Source organism: Pseudophryne corroboree, chromosome 6 (assembly GCF_028390025.1).
Source record: "Pseudophryne corroboree isolate aPseCor3 chromosome 6, aPseCor3.hap2, whole genome shotgun sequence".
In the NCBI taxonomy this organism is placed as follows: Eukaryota; Metazoa; Chordata; class Amphibia; order Anura; family Myobatrachidae; genus Pseudophryne; species Pseudophryne corroboree.
Window position 1 is genome coordinate 482,410,298 of NC_086449.1, and position 20,614 is coordinate 482,430,911.

At 41.8% G+C, this 20,614-nt stretch overlaps 1 protein-coding gene across 3 annotated transcripts; it reads left to right on the forward strand.

Moving 5' to 3' along the window:
• The first annotated feature begins 1,458 nt into the window (after window positions 1-1,458).
• TMEM168 (transmembrane protein 168) lies at window positions 1,459-18,178 on the forward strand. Of its 3 annotated transcripts, none has more exons than XM_063927275.1 (5): window positions 1,459-1,621; window positions 3,865-5,098; window positions 9,575-9,717; window positions 10,003-10,277; window positions 15,855-18,178. In XM_063927275.1, the coding sequence occupies exons 2-5, from the start codon at window positions 3,965-3,967 to the stop codon at window positions 16,400-16,402; spliced, it is 2,100 nt and encodes a 699-aa protein (XP_063783345.1). In that variant the 5' UTR covers window positions 1,459-1,621; window positions 3,865-3,964; the 3' UTR covers window positions 16,403-18,178. The 3 variants fall into 3 exon arrangements, with proteins under 3 accessions (XP_063783345.1, XP_063783344.1, XP_063783343.1); XM_063927274.1 differs by having other exon boundaries at window positions 1,459-1,605; XM_063927273.1 differs by having other exon boundaries at window positions 1,459-1,601.
• The last annotated feature ends 2,436 nt before the right edge of the window (window positions 18,179-20,614 follow it).

The following is a 20,614-nucleotide window of genomic DNA, read 5'->3' on the forward strand; positions in this document are numbered from 1 at the left end:
CGATCCGGCAATTTGCTGGGTCGGTTGCCATAGCTCCAGGGGGGGTGGAGGCGGCGTTAGGAGATGAGCTCATCTCTGTGCCACCTCTCCCTATCTAGTAAATGGGTCCCATCGACCCGGGAGCCCGTTTACGCTGCCACTGACCCGGTATTCAACCCAGGAATAACACTGCTTTTAACACGGGATGAATTATCGGGTCAGGCGACCCAGGAATTCAACCATGGCCCATTCACACCAAACACCAACCCGTGTTGACCCGGCATATTGCCGGGTCGATACCAGGATATTTGTGCGGTGTAAAAGGGGTAATAAGGAGCTGCTACAATGGCACGAGTTGGTGGGGGGGGGGGGCTCTGGAGTGATGCATGAGGGTTCTAGCAGGAGTGACACATAGGAGAGCTGGATGAAGTGACATAGGAGGGTGCTAGCAGGAGTGACACGTGGGGAAGCTGGCTGGAGTGACACATGGGAGAGCTGAAGTGTACTATGTGAATCGTCTTTCATTATATTTTATATGGTTCTGGCTTTTTCAATTATTTTATGCGGAAGTGACTTCTTCAATGTATTTTATGTTGGTTCTGGCTTTAAAAATGTATTTATGTGGATCTGGCTTTTTCAATGTATTTTATACCAGGGCGTGGCCTAGCGGGCACAAGGCCACATCCCATTTTTGCATGCTCGCCTTCGGCTCTTTGACGTACCTAACAAGATTTTTTGGCTCTTTGACTCTGACTGGTTGGCCACCCCTGGTCTAGATCGACCACAATTGGTCAACAGTAAGTAGGCCGACAGGGACTCTAGGTCCACATGACAAAAGGTTGACGTGAGTTTTTCAATTTTTTTTAACTTTTTCATACTTGACGATCCACGTAGACTACAATTGGGAACGGTAACCTTGTCGACCTAGAGTCCCTGTCGATATAAACCTTGTCGACCTAGAGTCCCTGTCGACATAAACCTTGTCGACCTAGAGTCCCTGTCAACCTACTTACTGTTGACCAATAGTGGTCAACCCAGACACTGTTGACCTTAAGGTCCGTACACATTAGACGATGTTGCTCTATGAGCGACGTCGTCTAATGTTTCCCCTCCCGGGCCGGCCGGACGGCGACCGACTATACACACTGAGCGATAAGACCGCTCATATCGCTCAGTGACGTCATGCCTCTGCCAGCCGTGCATGCAGCTCCTGGACGACAGTCCAGATCCTGCATGCATGCCCTGCCGACAGCGATGATCGTTGCCGACCCGGTCGTCGCTGGCGGCATACACACTTGTCGATAAAATGAAATGTTATCGACAAGTGTGTATGGGCCTTTAGTCTATTCTATCTTACATACCACACCCATGCAGCTGTGAGAAGAAATATGCAACAAAAGACTGTTACACCCCAGCTCTTATAATAAAGTAAACCAATCACGAGCCGTCCTGTCGCTGCTTCTGAGCATGCGTTGCTGCCGTCTGCTTTTTGTCCCTTCCTGTGCCCCTTAGTCACTGACACAGCCTGAACATGGCGGCGTTTGCGGAAACAGGGAAACTTTAATGGCTGTGCCGAGATACTAGCTGTGACTTCGCCCAGCCGCCCGCCGGGACAGCGCCGAGTACGTGAGTGGCGCCTTATGTACGGCAGAGATCAGCTATAATGTTCGAGCAGGGGCAGCTTGCCAAACACTATATGTATGCTAATGTATAGCTCATGAGCTCCGGAAAATCTATGTGATCGAGCTACAACACAGCCCATGCTGATGGGTTGTGCTTGCACTTATGGTTCCACAGGAGCTTGAGGGCTTTTGGATGACGCGGGCCCGGATAAACCGCTAGAGAGCCCTCGGTGTACCCGGCCAAGCCTCCGCACATACCCCATTATACGAATAGCAACCTCTCTCTATATAATAATGTCACATAGGAAATCGCAGAGGAAAATCTTATTTGTTTACAAGTAATGACAAACAGGGAGTCGGCACAAATAAAGACTGTTACCACTGAGGAAGCTACTTTACAGAATGAGTCCTAATGGTATTTAATGGCATATAGCTAGTGTTATTCTCCATAATGTACATCACTGTGGAATATGTATGAAATATATATCAAAGCATTATGCCTTGTATAAACATATCTGAGATACTTTGTGCAAAAATAACAGTGTAATGTTTGTTTCCTTTTTTATTTATATTTTTGCTAATATTAATAAAGCACTAGGTTGCAACGTATGGCTGGATGAAGTTAGCACTGTAGTACATGGACAAAGACCCATTTACCATCACTCTGTAGCGTACTTTCCGTAAGAGTCTGCAGAACGTTTGAAAGTGAGACAGGGTGTGAGGTTAGATAGCTGTGGCTTGGAAAATGGAGTTTATATTAAATTATTAAAAAGGGGAGAAAGTGTAGTATTCTGCTTTAGTTTTGTCCCTGAAACCACAGCGTGAATTGCAGTCTTTGTGAGGTTTGAGCACTTTCAATTCTTTTTCTTTTCTCTGACAATAGGTAGGTATGGGTGTAGCCATTCGTCATTGTACTGTGTTTAATGTTTGTCCTAGGCTCCGCAACTACATTATGTACAGTACACAGCCTTATTCTGTGGATCCATTCCTACAAGGAAGTGACCTGACCTCTTTCTTATTGCAACATAGAATCAACACCAATCACAGGCCCTCACATTGAGCTTGCATTGTAAACAAGATGTTGTAAAGCAATGCCAATAGAAACATACAGTTGCAACTCCCTCTCCCTTTAGGTTTGAAGGTTTGTTTGTACTTCTCTACATAACATAGTGGAACACTACAGGGCTCATTTATTAATTATCGCATTTGCAATGCGATTTGAGAGCAATAGTAGTCCCTCTCAAATCGCATTGCAGAATGCAGTTCCACTGCTCAGATTTATGAAGCAGCACGTGCATGGACAGTCTCCAAAAGGCGCCTGTCTCTGCAATGTGTTCACTGCAACGCTGGGACTTCCGCACATGCACCGTCCAATGACCACGCATGTTTAGCAACCATTGCCAGTGAGGGTTTCGCTTATTGCAGAAAGGTTGAAGTTGTTTGAGAGGTAAAGATTATGGATGGAGTTTGTTTGTTAAAAAAAAAAAGCATGGGTTCAGTAGGGCATGGTCAAAGGATTTTGAAAGTGATGGGAGTTAGGTGATGTGTACAAGGTATGTATCAGAATAAACTGTATGGGAGATATGGGTTTGAACAGATTTGGGAGTATAACACCAGCTGATAAAAGCATCTTTGCAGCATTTCAATCTTCCTGCTTTTAAACTTTTAAAAAGGTTCCTTTTTTGTGCCCACATGTTAAAGATATTTCCGTTACAGAATTAAGACAGGAAATAATTGAATTTGTGTTTATTAAAGGGTAATGGATTTGTGTACCATAAAGATAGTATGATAAACAGTTTGGTAAATATTTTTAGATTTGATAAGTGATTGAGGCATATTTAGTACTTCTTTGGATTTTGTTTTGTTTTTGTGCAAAATAAGCAATGTAGTATTGACAGGTGCATGTAGGCTATATGGGGTCAGGTGTGTTTCTTGCCTACTGTATCCCAGAAATTCATACAGGCCACCCCTGCCACGTGCTTTATTTACAGGATGGGTTTTCAGTGAGCAGCCAAGAGAAGGAATAGCCTTCAACGTACATGCAATTTGGCATGATTAAGAACTTAATATTTAGTAACTGAAGAAGCAGGACCATCTCAGACAGCTTGTCTTCTGTTCCGATTACTTACCAAATACTACAGTGCTAAATTCTATGCATTATTCCAACCAACTAATATAACTTGAATTACTTTTGACATAATTTTTGTAAGATTGTAAAATGAGCATTTTGTGCTTACTACTGCTTCTCTCTCTCTTTTCGTAGGCTGGTTGCTGAAATGATATGAATATAAAGCAAATATCAACATATTGGCCTTTCTGTATGAACACCCGAACCTTTGGGTACCGTGATAAAAACACTTCCCATGTGTAGGTCACTTCGTTACTGTGTTAGTCACTGTCTGTATGCAGCGATGACCCGACTGGAAGAGGCAAATGGAGAGGTCAACATGCACTCATCAGTCAGATACCTGGGCTACTTAGCCAGGATAAGTTTACTAGTGGCCATATGCATGGGCCTGTATGTGAGGTGGGAACAGACAGCGGACACATTGATATTAGTAATATTTATACTGGGCCTTTTCATACTTGGAATTGCCAGCATTCTCTATTACTATTTTTCAATGGAAGCAGCCAGCTTAAGCCTTTCTAATCTTTGGTTTGGATTTCTTCTGGGTCTCCTTTGTTTTATTGACAATTCAACATTCAAGCACGATGCAAAAGAAGAAGCTACAAAGTACTTGCTTATCTCCTCCATAAGCATAAGAACAATGTGTGCCCTAGTGGAGAGGATATGTGGGTATGTCCGGCATCGTCCCACACTGCTCACTACGTCTGAATTTCTGGAACTGGTTGGATTTGCAATTGCTAGTACCATCATGCTGGTCCAAAAGTCCATTAGCATCATCTTACTTGTCACTGCACTCGCTTTGATCATTATCGATCTGAGAATGAAATCCTTCCTGGCGATTCCAAACTTAGGAATTTTTGCAGTCTTGACACCTGTGTTGTTTTTCCCATCTCTGCATATTCCAGTCAATCCCTATGCATTGTCTTGCTTTTTCTGTTGCATCATCAGCGAACCACTTCTTGATGTCTACTTCAGTGGTCTGTCTGTCACAGAACGATGGAAACCATATATTTATCGTGGCAGAATTTGCAGACGGTTTTCTGTCATTTCTGTTGGGTTGATTGAGCTAATTTTTTTCGTTTTGGCAGCCTTTAAGCTAAGTGATTTACAGCTTTGGTATTTTGTCATTCCTGGCTTTTCCATCTTTGGCATTTTCTGGCTAATATGCCATATCATTTTTTTAATCACTCTTTGGGGTCTCCATACTAAGTTGAATGAATGCCATAAAGTGTATTACACACACAGGTCAGATAACAGCCTGGACAGAGTCATGGCCTCAAAGGGAATGCGCCATTTCTGCCTAATTTCAGAGCGTTTGGTGTTCTTCAGTCTTCTGGCAACAGCAATTCTTGGTGCTGTTTCGTGGCAGGTAAGCACATTGTTAAAGGGAAAATTAGGCTATTGCTAGTTACATGTGCTCTAATAATGTGTCTAGCGCAGTGGTTCCCAATCTGTGTGCCGTGGCACCCTTGGGTGCCTTGGATTGGTGGTCCAGGACCAATTCATATTATTTATGGTCCATATAATAGGCAAAACCAGTGCTTCTGGCTGCCAATCATAAAATATGCGGACAGAAAGTAGCAAATCTTGTCCCTCCCCATGTAATTAAACCTAAGGATGACATAAACACAATTACTTAATCTAGTAATTCTTTCTAAATTTTTCACTAAGGGGGGTAATCTACATTCAATGGCCGTGACCTTTTTTTCGGCTGATCGAAAAATCCAGCACTGGCGAAAACTACGTGTATCAACAAATTTGCAGCTGATACACATGTTTTGGCAAATTTGCGGGCATTTTCGATCCTTTCGGTGCAATTTTTGGCCATGCCGATTCGACAAAAAAAAGTGAAATGGCATGGGCGAAAATATATTAAAACATGGGCGAAAACACCCGCTATTGAATACACATGGCCGAATTAGTGCCGTTTTTCCGACCAGTCAAAAAAATGGCACTTAATTGAATACCCCCTAAAAAAAACTATTGGCATAGGGGTGCTGGAAAAAATGCTAATATTCTAGGGCGCAATGATTCAAAAAAGTTTTGGAACCACTGGTCTAGCCCATGCTTCTTATGCAATTTTCTGTTTTGTTGGTGGACTAGTTGTACTGGGTAGTGAGCATAGATCTTGTGCTACCCTGTTCAAACTGCTGACATTGGTAAGATGACACATGGGGTGTGATTCAGAAGTGAACACAATTAATCCATGTTGCGCAAGTGTCCAATGGTTTCACAATGGTTAATGCACAGATGCAGATCGAAATTGCATGGAGTGTGTGCACATCTGAATCAACCCCAGTGTGGCAAAGCCCATCAGGGATTTAAAAATCTGCAGGAGAGCTGCTACTTCTCCTTTAATTGTATTACACCTTTGAAAGCCACCAATATGTGAATATTAACCTAATTGCTTACTTGTACTGTAACCAGAGCCAGATGTGCTACTACAACATTGTGTCACATCTTGCATGACGCATTAAAACAATATAATAACAAATCATGTGACTTGCTGTAACTTGGGGTTTATTTCTTTTTTTAATAAAGGTACGGTCTAATTGACATTAAGGGTCTATGTATTACTAATCGCTGCAGTGCCACTATTATTAACAATGTGTTTTGTGGTGAATATTTTCATTTTTAATGAAAATATCCTTCTATATACTAAGTGAAATCCACAGAGACGGTGGTAGTGATAACTGCTGTCCGTGCAAGTTACTTCCCCGGCAGATGGTGTAAACTAACATGGACAAAGTGAAAAACGAATTGGCATTTTGCAGAAGATTTGCTTTTAGTACATACAGTATAAGATAATGCAGAAAATGTTATCTAAATAATTTTGTGAATAAAAATTGATAAATAGGGCCCCTAAGTAATACTAACAGCTATTCTTTGTAATGCATTGCAATAATACAATACAACCTTCCTCAGGAACACAAGAGGAATGTGGCTGTGTCCAGTGAAACAGCTGTAGAGCTTATGCTAGGCTAGGAGGAATAATGCTTGTGCCATTGTACTGGTTGATAAGTACCATGTGCCTAGATACTGCTGCTTGTTCTGTACAATTTAACTGGTGGTGTGCTGGTCTCTGTGGCTGTTCTTGGCTGTATATTGAAAAATATGTGTGCATATATAATATACTAGTTAGCAGCCTGTCTAAATGACAACATTGTCGCGCCTGCGAAAAGTCCCATTTAAGCGCTCAAACAAACTAGAAATGTCAGCATCAGCGGCTGAGCGTGCCCAAATTGAGCAACACTTGAATTGCTCCATCGTGCACCATCTAGTGACACAATTGAATCCCCCCATAGAGGTGAGGAGCTCCTTTTTATATATAGATATTTAATACTATATTGAAAAAATCTGCATATCTCTCCACTGTCCCTATCTGCCCCCACCACTCCACACTCTCCCGGTCCCTATCTATCCAGCCCCCTCTCTCTGTATGCAGCAGGTGTGAAACAGTCACATCAGTATTATTAATAATAGCAGCAGCAGGTTAGAAGGCTGTAACATCTCCCTGCAGTATCACTTTCATTTTCACCTGTGACGGCTTTCAGTAGACAAAGGAGTAATTTGGTCTGTTGGGCTTTAGTGTCCACTGGCGCACATAACAGAGGTGAGGAGCAGTGTTAGCCTTTTAGTATATAGGATACTGTAACAAGGATCACAGACTCCAGATAAAGGGACTTTATTTCTTACACACGCAGACAGCACAGGTTTACTTCAGGAAGCAGAGTACAGGTCACAGCATAACCGTTTTACAATCTTCTGAGCAAAGTTGGTATAAAGTCCAATGGCTCCTACCATAGGCCCACACCCCCAGCCTATCTCCTAGACGGCTGTCCACCATCAGGAGCATTATCACTTTGCATTGACACATTTTTAAAACTAGCTGACAGATGATGCTAATCAGCCTAGCTTTAATTCATATCTGATCTTAGAAAAGACCTGGACTGGATCCAATCAATCCTGCTGTTACACATTTAAAGCAGATGAAATCACGCTGTCCCTGCCACTATATATAATATTTATGAATGAACATAATGAGTGAGGTGCTGTGCATCTCAAGTATTCCTATTTAGATTCCACATTGAAAACTTCCATAGCAGTGGTTCCCAAACTTTTTTGGGGAGTCATAGGGGGAGATTCAAATGTTTGAAAAGTTAATTGGGAGTCTGTTTTTTCCTATCTAATAGACAGGAAAAAACAGACATCCAACCAACTTTATTTGAATTCCACCCATAGAGTATCAACATTTTTTTCACTGCCCCTCACATGGCCAAAGTTTCTTACTCATAAATTATGCAAAATGATTAAATTAAGTAAATTCTGCTTATATGTAATTCTTAGGTTCAGATATGTGGTGGTGGTGGACAGGGTTCCAATTCTTTGTCCACATATTGCATTATCTATAAATAATTTGATTTGGTCATAGACCACCAACCGATGGCAAGTGCCCTGCAGCAGCCAGTTTGGGAACCACTGCTCTATAGGATAGGATGTGACCACTTCACAATCTATGCAGACTGATATTTTGTTAGCCCAAAGAGCTGAGTGGGACTGAAGACTGGTACTATTTTCAAGTTTGGCTAAGGAGATGTGCAGTGAAAATTACACCTGCTTGAACTTATGCATCCAAATAAGTGTTACTTTTACTCTACTCTTTCCTTTTGACAACCTTTTTTAATTTTACTAGTTGCCTCCATTACACCACATACTGTATGCATTGACAGGTAATGGTGGCACCTCAACAGGGAGCAATTATCACTACCACTATGTGAATGGCTTCCTTTGGAGAATGTGTAGCATTTTCTTAACTTTGAATTATCATTTCACTGTTAGCTGCAGATTCTATGGATCATTTCACTGTTAGCTGCAGATTCTATGGGGTCAAGAGCTAGTTGGTTTGTGTGAGCTGTTTTCACATTGAATTTGCAGTGCAAATTGCAATTCAATTCCAACTCGCATTTTCCCAGCAATTTCATGCTCTTCCCCCCCCCCCCCCCCCCTCCTCCCCACAACAGGTGAAAAAGTAAGGAGCATATTTTAAAATGTGGGGACAGTGCAGAACCACTAGTACTCCCCTCCCAATGAATGATCATGCACTTTGTGGTGTTTAAATAGTATAATTTAGCCAATAAATATGTTCGTATTCAGGTGAATTCTCTAAAAATCTCGATTAAATCAGACTTTCGCAAATTCTGCAATTACAATCCATGTTTTAATGATATCCATGCTTGAGTCCAGATTGTTAAATCAAAATGTCTGAGACACTGTACTAAATAAGTCACCTGTGCACGGGGGTGGGGGGGTGGGGGGGGGGGGCAGTTTTCTACAAACTTGTATAGAAACAATGAAAAATCACTACAGATATTTTTCTGTACTCCAGAATACTCTGAAGACTATGCAAGATAGACACTTGCTATATATAATTTTTCCACCATTAATACAAAACCTTTTTCAAGAATCAGCCATGTGACTTCTGTTAAGAACCTCCAATAGTTTCCTTAAAGTAACTATCTATACGGAAAGCCACTAGCAGCTTTGTATACTGTCCTGCTATCTTAGCTACCATTTTTTTCAGGACCATGATGATTTCCCCACTTTTTTTTTTTTTTTGCTGTGTAATTCGGCCATGTCGCATTTTGTAGACAAGTCACATGACCTCACCGCAGCCCTGCAAATTGACTTTTCTAATTGAACCTCCCGAGTGCACGCTTTAGCGCAATGTATGTGAGTGACATTCAGTAATTGAATTGACCTCTGATTCTTAATGATGTTTTTTGTAGGACACTTGTACTATTTTTTTTTTGTTCCTGTTACATTGTAAACTTTGTTTTGATTATAGCCATCCAATGGAATCTTTATGAGCCTGTTTCTGATTGTATTACCACTTGAGTCAATGGCACATGGGTTATTCCATGAGCTTGGCAACTGTTTAGGAGGAACCTGTGTTGGATATGCAGTTGTAATCCCAACTAATTTTTGCAGGTATGTTATCTGTTCATCAAAATAAATGTTTTATGGGTATTCTAATAGAACAAGAACTCTATAGCACTATATTTGTCCACTTTACTTACAGTAGGTCTCATTTTAAAATCCATACAGTTAAGATATAAAAATCTATAACAAAAAAGTACAAATGTGCTTGTTAGTACCATTAATTCTGCATAAAAATACATAATTACATTGTCCTTGAGGTTTTTATGACCAGCTTGCTCCTTACATTGATTGTATTACAGTAATTGTATTTTGTTGTTTTTCTTGCTAATTCAGCCCAAGTGGTCAGCCCATGCTGCTTCCACCGGAACACGTGCAGGAATTGAACATGCGCTCAACAGGAATGCTAAATGCTATCCAGAGATTCTTTGCTTCCCACATGATAGAGACATATGGTTGTGATTACTCTACAAGTGGACTTACATTTGACAACCTGCACTCAAAACTAAAGTCTTTTTTGGAGCTTAGAACATCCGATGGGCCCAGGCATGATACCTACGTAATCTACTACAGCGGACACTCCCACAGTACTGGAGAATGGGCTTTAGCAGGTAGGGTTTTAGGTTCCCTGACTTGGTAAAGTATTGTGCAAAATGATAACTATGATACATACATTTTTATTAAGGTATATTCAGTGTAGCAAATTACCATATTTTAGTAAATTGATATTGTGGTTATCTGGTAATAGTTTAGAAGTCAATATTGTGGAGTAGCAGATAGGGTAGACCTCCATTAGCATTTCTTTTAACATGGCCATCGTTCAACCTGTATAGCAAGCTATACTCGCCCAGAAGGTGTTCATGAAATCTTTTTTTTTAAAAGATCTTTATAGATGTGTATATACCAGAGGTTCTCAAATGCGGTCCTCAAGGCACCCCAACGGTCCAGGTTTTAAGTTTATCCATGCTTAGCCACAGGTTACTCAAGTAGCAACTCTGTCAATTTGATTTAACTATCTATGCTAAGCCATGGATATACCTAAAACCTGTACCGTTGGGGTGCCTTGAGGACTGCGTTTGAGAACCTCTGGTATATACCAGTTACTATGAGCAGCCACTTTATTAGATATATGTTCCTTGCTATCCTAGTGCTATATAGGATCCCCCAAAACAATGTGAGTGCCCAATAGCCTGTTTTATCATGCTTCTGCTGCAACCAGGTTACAATTGATAGGCTCTAATTCCAGTTCTGGACTCAAAGTTGATTTAAAATGTTACTGCGCATCCAACCATTAAACTACAGCACTCAATAGTGAATGTACTGCTTCTATGTGACCAGGTGACTTGGTCACTGGTGCTTGCTCCTGGTTTGTCCCAGTTATGAAAAAGAGATGTAATCTATGTCCCTGTTACCTAGGTAGCAATAGAACTAATGTTAGATGGCATGCTACAACATTAATGACCTTGTATACCTTTGTAAATAAGAAATCAATTCTAAGAGAAGTGACTATTCCTGGGCTCTGTTTGATATACCTGAACTCAGAAAGGCTAGCCAATGTGGGGTATATACTGTATCTTGTGGTGCTCTAATAGCATTAAAGAAACTTTGGGGACCATCCTGGCATATTGTATTTGTTTCCTATGTTTACCAACTTTTTTTTCTCTGTATAATACTTACACATTTAAAAAGTTTGTTCTACATTACAACCAAAAAAGTACTATGTCCTTTGCATAAAAATTGTCTGGATAGAAAATAAGTTACTTCCATGTAAATTAACCATCTAAATCTGAAACTTGGACTGGTCCTAAAAAACAAACCATCCTGTTGTTAGATAGTTAAACTAAAGCAACTTGTCGTATGTTGTGAGACGAGCACTTGTTTATTGGGGTTTTCAGCAATCCGTAAACATTTGCTTGTATTGCTTTTTCTATTTAGTCTGTTTGGAGAATTCAGGTAAATATTTTTTGTCATTTGAGTGAATAACCCAAAAATAATGAAATTGTATTTCACAATGTTTACAGCAAATTCATTGTTTCTAAACTGACTTTTTATTTCTTCTGGCCAATGTTGTCCAAAGTACTACAGGTGCCAGCATTGACTATTGCACTGTTCCGCATAGAAACTTCAGCTCATGATGTTTTATGTTGTACATGGACCATTTACGTTTATGCATTGTGCTAGTGTGTTTTCATCTTGTTCTGGGGTGTGTAGTTTGTACTCAATCTCTTAATAATATTGTATGAATACAGGTTGAGTATCCCATATCCAAAATGCTTGGGACCAGAAGTATTTTGGATATCGGATTTTTCCGTATTTTGGAATAATTGCATAGCATAATGAGATATCATGGCGATGGGACCCAAGTCTAAGCACAGAATGCATTTATGTTTCATATACACCTTATATACACAGCCTGAAGGTCATATAATACAATGGCCCTTATTCCGAGTTGATCGCTCGCTAGCTGCTTTTAGCAGCATTGCACACGCTAGGCTGCCGCCCTCTGGGAGTGTATCTTAGCTTAGCAGAATTGCAAACAAAAGATTAGCAGTTCTGCTATTAAATATTTCCCTGCAATTTCTGAGTAGCTCCAGACCTACTCCTAGATTGCGATCACCTCAGTCCGTTTAGTTCCTGGTTTGACGTCACAAACATGCCCTGCGTTCGGCCAGCCACTCCCCCGTTTCTCCAGCCACTCCTGCGTTTTAGCCTGACACGCCTGCGTTTTTTAGCACACTCCCGGAAAACGCTCAGTTTCCGCCCAGAAACACCCACTTCCTGTCAATCACTCACCGATCAGCAGAGCAACTGAAAAGCGTAGCTCGAACCTGTGTAAAATTGCTTAGTTTTGTGTGAAAATACTTAGCGAGTGCGCCCTGCGGCCCATACGCATGCTCAGAATCGCCCATTTTTAGTCTGATCGCTATTCTGCTAAAAACGGCAGCGAGCGAACAACTCGGAATGACCACCAATATGTTTAATAACTTTGTGTATTAAACAAAGTTTGTATACATTGAACCATCAGAAAACAAATGTTTCACTATCTCAGTCTTGCTTAAAAATTCTGTATTTCGGAATAGTCCGTATTTCGTAATATTTGGATATGGGATACTCAACCTGTATATACCTGTAAAAAGCTCATGGGTCCTTTTATTCCTGTGTTGAACAAACCAGCCCAGGAAAGCACATATACTGAACACATGAACATTATTATTGTACCTGTGAGCTCTGATTTACATATTAGTGGGTAGAAGGCTTGTGATTTAATTGGAAATCAAAATCTTAAAAAAAAGGCATCAGCACAGATATAATGTAACCATTTGCTTATATGGAGTGATGCTGTGATGCCTAGACATCTTTTTGCTTTCACCAGTAGCATTATAGCAGAACAATGTCAAAAAATCATGTTTGACTGTATACACTAGTGCTACTTATATTGCAAGGACCAATAACCTAAAATAACATATTTTTTTATTGTATATTAAATGAACATTTATTACATTTGTAAATCTATACATACAGATGTGTCCACATATACTTTGTCCTGAATAGCCCCCATTGGCACTCCATGAAAACAGCAACTAACCTGCACCATGCATCCCATCGCTCAGTGTCAGTGGCGGATCCAGGGGGGGGGGGGGGGGGGGGGGAGGGGGGGCACTCGGGCCCGTGCCCCCCCTGTCATTTGTGACTAGTGAAATCGGAGCACAGCATGATTCCGCAGAGCTGTGTCTCCGATTTCACAAGTACACATCCGTGGCCAGCCAGCGCTTCCCTCCGTTCCGCCTCCGCCGGCCCACCTTGTCCAGGCACTGCAATTATCTAATAAAGGCACCGGCGGAAGCTGCGGCCGTCTGAAGGAGGAGGCCGGCGTCTCTCTCGTAACTCTGGTGTGCGCCGCTGCTGCTACAGGCCGCCTCCTCCAGTCCCCCTCCATTGCCTCCAGTAGCTGCGGTGCCGGGCATGAGACAGCGCAGTGCATCTGTCTCTACTGAGTCCGGCCACATGAAGCAGAACACAGAGGAGCCCGAGATTCAGTGAGGTAGGTGGACAGCTTCTACCTGTGAGTGAGTTTTGTACTGCAGTGCAGCGGACTCACTAGCCACAAGGTTGTGCAGGCAATCAGTATGTGTGTGAGGCACCCAGCGTGTGTGGGGTGGGGGAGGCATCAAGTGTGTGTGTGTGGCACCCAGTGTGTATGGGGTGGGGGAGGCCTCAAGTATGTGTGTGGCACCCAGTGTGTGTGTGTGTGTGTGTGTGTGTATGTGTGGCATCAAGTGTGCTTGTGTGTGTGTGTAGCATGCAACGTGTGTGTGCACCTAGTGTGTGTTTGTGTATGTGGTACCTGGTGTGTGTGGCACCCAGTATGTGTGTACCGTATTTGGCACCCAGTGTGCTTGTGTGTGTGTGTGTGTGTGTGTGTGTGTGTGGGTGGGGGAGGCATCAAGTGTGTGTGTGGCACCCAGTGTGTGTGGGGTGGGGGAGGCATCAAGTGTGTGTGTGGCACCCAGTGTGTGTGGGGTGGGGGAGGCGTCAAGTGTGTGTGTGGCACCCAGTGTGTGTGGGGGAGGCATCAAGTATGTGTGTGGCACCCAGTGTGTGTCACCCAGTGTGTGGTGTGTGTGTGTGTGTGTGTGTGTGTGTGTGTGTGTGTGTGTGTGTGTGTGTGTGTCACCCAGTGTGTGTGTATGTGTGTGTCTGTCTGTATGTATGTGGCATCCAGTGTGTGTGTGGGTGGCACCCAGTGTGTGTAGTGTGTGTGTGTGTGTGTGTGTGTGTGTGTGTCTGTATGTATGTCACATCCAGTGTGTGTGTGTGCGGGGTGGGGGAGGCAGCAAGTGTGTGTGTGTGTGTGTGTGGCACTCAGTGTCTGTAGTGTGTGTGTCCTTTATGTATGTGGCATACAGTGTGTGTTGCACTCTGTGTGGGGGGTGGGGCATCCAGTGTGTGGTACTCAGTGTGAGTTTCACACACTGAGCAAATCATCTTTTCTTATTAAGTATGCCCGCCAGGTGGACATGAAGGGGAGGGGCTAAGGTGTGGCTTCAATGAGGGCGTGGCTGGGGGTTGAGTTCCACCACCTCTCTTGTACCACTTTAAGCACTGCTCTCGCGGGATTTCAACTGTTCTCACCGCCACAGCCGCTGGTATTTCTGTGACGTGCAGGAGCCGAGAGTTTAGGCGGCACCATTTTCATGCTCAGATCCTTCCTCTGAGGCGCCGTAGCAGTGAGTGAGGCTCTGGCTGGCAGCTGGCGGCTCTGCATTGTGTGGCGCCGCCCAGATGCTCCTATCGCTACTGCCCCCAGCAGCTGCAGGTGGCGATGTGTTGAGGTACCTGGCTGGACATACTAATTTATTATATCACACAATAATATATATACTCAGCATCCCGCAAGTTTGTTGTCCAGGGCCCCCACAAACCTTAATCCGGCCCTGGTGGGAACACACCCCTTTTCTGGATGCGCATGCGCTGAAGGTGCATGCAAATGTTCTTGCCCCTTCCATGGTGCCCCCCCTGTCATTTTCCCCTGGATCCGCCCCTGCTCAGTGTTTTTACGGAGTCTCTCTTGCACTGCTAATGCGATAAAAGCACAAAGTGTGCATGCCCAATACACCACTAGTAAATTTGCATGGTATAGCAATGCCACAAGGATGCTAATCTGAGAAAAAAGACAAGAGACCAGGGATAGATATCAATGAGCCACGCTATTCATCCTGCCACAACAGTGTGCACATTTACACTGCCACGATTGCAAGAAGCGTACAAATTCTAAGCCCTCAGTATATTACAATCCTGTGCTTCTGTGAAGCAAATAAGATGCTATGTGGTGCGAAAGACGCTAATGTGTGAATATTCGAAACTAGCTACTTATGGCATTTAATATGTCTTGCGTCTAGAGTCATGTGGCACAAAAATGCTAGTACACATTTGCAAGCAGACATTGCTGTTGTAATGTTCTATTTCTAATAATGCTGTGTTCAGTAGGTGCAAATTGTTTTTGCTGTATTCATTTTTCTGTAACTAGGTTTACTAACAAAGATAAAATGTAGCTTATTTGTCTACTGCCACTTATTATTATTATTATAATTATTATTATATAATTGCAACATATTATACAGAACTTTGCCAATAATTCTTCTAGCTGGAATTGACAGTAATGTCTTTATTTTCGATTCCATGTACAGGTGGTGAGACATTACGATTTGACACTCTCCTGGAGTGGTGGAGGGAGAAAAACACTGCTTACTGCTCCCGCCTTATTATTGTGTTGGATACAGACAGCTCGTTGCCCTGGGTTAAGGACGTCAGAAAAGTCAATGATCAATATATTGCTATTCAAGGAGCAGAAATGGCACGGGTGGTAGATATTGAAGAAGCTGATCCACCGCAGCTGGGTGATTTTACTAAAGAGTGGGTGGAGTACAACTGCAACCCTGAGCACAACATAAACTGGTCCGAGAAGGGGCGCACTATTAAAGCATCATATGGAGTGTCAAAGCACTGGAGTGACTACACCTTGCATTTGCCCACAGGAAATGACGTGACCAAGCACTGGATGATTTATTTTCCCCGCATTACATACCCACTCGTTCATCTAGCTAACTGGTGTGGAGCACTGAACATTTTCTGGATTTGTAAAGTGTGTTATAAGTGTTTGAAAAGGTTAAAAATGAATTGGTTTCTTCCAGCAGTTCTTGATACAGGACAAGGCTTTAAACTGGTTAGATCCTAATTACCATCCAAAATGAGGTACCGTTTCATTATCTTTATTTTTATTATTATTATTATTCAAAGTATACTTAAAGTTATTTCTATCTATATGTAAATAAATATATAGAGAGAGACAGAGATTTTTGTTAGCCTGTTTGTTGGAAGAAATCATGCTGATTCAGCAGTGCACTGCTTTGTTACATTGTGTCTGTAAAGAAATGTAACTGTCTTCTCCATTGCAGCATTTGTATAAGTGAACGTTGTTACTGAGATGTGTGTATGTCTGTTCTTACAAGTATTCAATATACAATTTATACATGTGTGCTTGGGAGAATGAATCATCTACCAAGCCAAGTTCATTCAATAGGAATTAGTGTCTTGTAACTTTCATTCAGAAAGTATTGAAATTGTATGTACAGGTTGAGTATCCCTTATCCAAAGTACCCTTATTCGCAGAATGTAAGCAATAATTTCCAAAGACTGGTGCTCTTCAGTGACATTTACAGGATGTTTTCCTGTTCTGCAGTACATACATCTGTTTCACATGGAAAAATATATTTCCCAAAAAGCGCACATGCCAATGTCAGCTCGGTCAAGTTCTTTGCCTTGGTATGCAGTAATTCTGAGTATTACTTGTAGCTTTCACATTTAGGCTACACAGACACTGGAGCTTAAACCACACCTGGGCTCTACCACCCCTTTATCCTGACATTGTACTTAAACAGAGCTTACATATGGGTCACAGATGCCGCACAGAGATTCCATGCACATAGAGAAATGTCAAATTAGCAGATGAAAAATACATGCAAACCCATTCTTACTCCTGTGTTCCTTCTATGGTCCATGAGTTCAGACTCTCATGGGGACATTTACTGTCCTGCGAATTGCATTGCATTGCATCGTTGAAGTCCAGACGAGTCAGCACAGTGTTTTTAAATGATTGCCACTTTAAAACATTTGGCAATCATTTAAAAGGCAAAACCAGGTTGGTTTTGCCTTTTAAATGATTGCCACTTTAAAACATTTGGCAGACTCTCTGAGATCTCAGCAATGCCTGCAAGTCGCAGGCTAGTACATTTACCCCTAGGTTTTGCTTATGTATCATTATATGCTCTCTTTCTAAATTTTCAACCGGGAGGAGCTCAGATAAGTAGCACACACCGATTTGTAATCCTGAAATATAGAGGTTGCTTAAAATGTCCAGTCATTTTCATTTCAAACCTTTCATGCTTGCACTTGTGTTTGTTACCAAGCCAATTTCACCTGGTATGTATTTTGCAATGAATGTACAAGTTCATATACAAATGTTCGAGTTTCCTTTGGGCATCTATTGCTAAAGTGGGATGGAAGTTTGTATTTTTGTTTTAGTTCATATAAGTACATGTTTACGCCAAATATATTCTCTGACACCGTTCCGTTTAATTGTGTTCTTATAAGTGTTTCTCATTTGTAACACTATGATCCCTCCCTGTTAGACATCAGCTAGGAACATGAAATGCATCGGAAAGATCTCAGGGAATTCAGTATTTAAATATGCAGATTTTATTAGCGCTGACAATTTTTGTATTCATTATTTACAAAATATTTGTATCAAATCTATGCAACATTCAATTGTAATTGTAAATACTTTTCTTTTCTTTACAAATATATATATATCCGGGCCTCTTACTCCAGTGTAATACATTGGTAGCTGCTTGTTTTGTTTGCAGTTTTTATATACATAAAACTCCTGTTCAAATAAGTTTGGTTTTAAATACTCAGATGTATTTAATAAAGGCTACATTTGTGTAATGGTAAATACATTTTTGTTTTGTTTCCTAACTTCTGAATACATTGTTGCTTTATAATTTACACATTAATACTTTCCTTTCAGAATTTAGGATTTAGCTTCTAAATGCTTATCTATTCTAAAATATGTGAATAGAGTTCTTTTGCTAATCAGAATTATAGCTTTGTTTGGAGATATTGTCAGTAAATTGAAAATTGTTAATTACTTAAATTACATTTATTTTAAGAATAAATTAACACTGAATAATATCCTGTAAATGCCCACAGTGCCATTTTAGCTTGAAGGAGAAGTGTCTGCTCTTCAGACAGGAGCTAATCTTCTTCCCTGATGGTTTACTGAATGGCCTTATCCTAGTAGTTGCAAACACTAGAATCTTCTCTTTTATGAAATACTTAAATACATGACCTGATGCATTATATTAGTTAAGCAATCCTTAAAAGAGTAATATATTGATTTTCTCATATTTATACACACACACAGACACACACTATATTGGTATAAACCATTTTGCTCAGACTAATAACACCCATTTCTCCAGCAGGGTCTACAGGTTGTCCACAGGATAACATTGGATATGATGAAGCGACAGCGGATTTGCACCAATCTGTCAAAGGTTTTCGGCTTCCCAGCATGCAACGGGCCTGTCCATATATCCCTGCCTCCTGGCTCAGGCAAATCAGTTTTTTGTTTGGTGCGGCAGGAGCCAGACCATGGTCAGAGGGCTGTTGTTTTTTAGCAGCCCAAAGCTTTCCTATATTTTTATAGTCTTGCTATTTTTTTCTAGAGTGATCTTTCTAAAAAGTGTCTTATACATACCTTAGAAAGAGTCGCTCCACAACTCCTCTCCGCCGGGTCGCGACAACGCTTGCCCAAGAGTACAGTGCAGTTTCGGCAGGCGTCTGTGTCGGATATATACTAGCAGGTCCAGCAGACATAACCAGGCTGTGCCCGGAGCACTGGGAGAAGGTAAGGTATCTGTTCTGCTTAGAAGGGGAATATGGACCTAGCCACACTGTTTTGGGAGGAGACTTCCAAACAGTCGCTGACACAGCTGCCATCTCCAGGAATAGTATGAGGCCGCGATCCCTAGGGTTGATGTCAGCAGTGGGGAGTCATGCGCTCTCCTGGTCGCCCCTCTTCCTGGTTCATGACCAGTTTCCTCTGAGTTTTCCCACTTCCGTCTGATACACTGTATATGAAGGGGACTCCTCTACTGAGTACGGGTAAAACAGCACTAAAGGGGTCATTCAGACCTGATCGCTCACTAGGGCTTTTTTGCACTGCTGCGAGCAGATAGTCGCCGCCCATAGAGGAGTGTATATTTGCTTTGCAAGCGTGCAAACGTGTGTGCAGCCAAGCAGTACAAAAAAGTTTTGTGCAGTTTCTGAGTAGCCCAGAACTTACTCAGCCTTTGTGATCACTTCAGCCTGTCCGGTCCCGGAATTGACGTCAGACACCCGCCCTGCAAATGCTTGGACATGCCTGCGTTTTTCCAAACACTCCCAGAAAACGGTCAGTTGACACCCACAAATGCTTTCTTCCTGTCAATCTTCTTGCAATCCGCTGTGCGAACGGATTCTTCATACAATCCATTGCCCAGCAACGATCCGCTTTGTAGTGGTACGACACGCTTGCACATTGCGGTGCATGCGCAGTTCCGACCTGATCGCAGCGCAGCAAAAAATCCTAGCGTGCGATCAGGTCTGAATGACCCCTTAAGTCTCTATCTCCCATTTGAGTATGAATAGTTAGAGAAGAGCCTATTGCATATGAGTCTGTATACTATTACTGTTGTTTCTTTCGCTATGCGTCTGAATACGGTAGATCTTTTTAAACATGATTCAGTAATATGTTCTCCTACATACTTGAAATGTATTTGTAGTTGATTATGTGCTTGTATTGCTTATTATACTGTACTAATGTATAACGTGACTGACTGCTAGTGTGGTTGCTGACTTTACTATATATTCTGTCAGAATTTTTTCTATTCCCATCCTCAATGCTGGTGCATAGCAGGGTAGGGTCGGGTTGTATATCACATTAAAAAGCCTAAAGTGATTACAGTAACAAATTGTGTAGTACACTGTGTAAGTGTTGATTATTTATCATGTCTTAAGAGCGGTAAAGGTGAGGAAGATGCACTCACAGCAACACTAACACTCGTATCGTGTTTGTCTTGCAAAGCTGTGTTATCCTCTCAGAATCTGGTTCAGGATGGTTTATGTGCAAATTGTTTTAGCTTTCACCAGGGCAATACAAGGCAGATTCAGGTGCAGAGCTATGTTTGCACAAACATTATCCAGTATAGCTGAGCGGATAATTCCAACTCCTGTACCAGGGATAGGTTACACGATTCACCCTTACATGCAGCTTCCCACCTGCGGTTTATCACTTCCAGCAGCAGCCTTTCAAAAGAAACAGGCTGATAAGCCAGTGGTAAGTAAA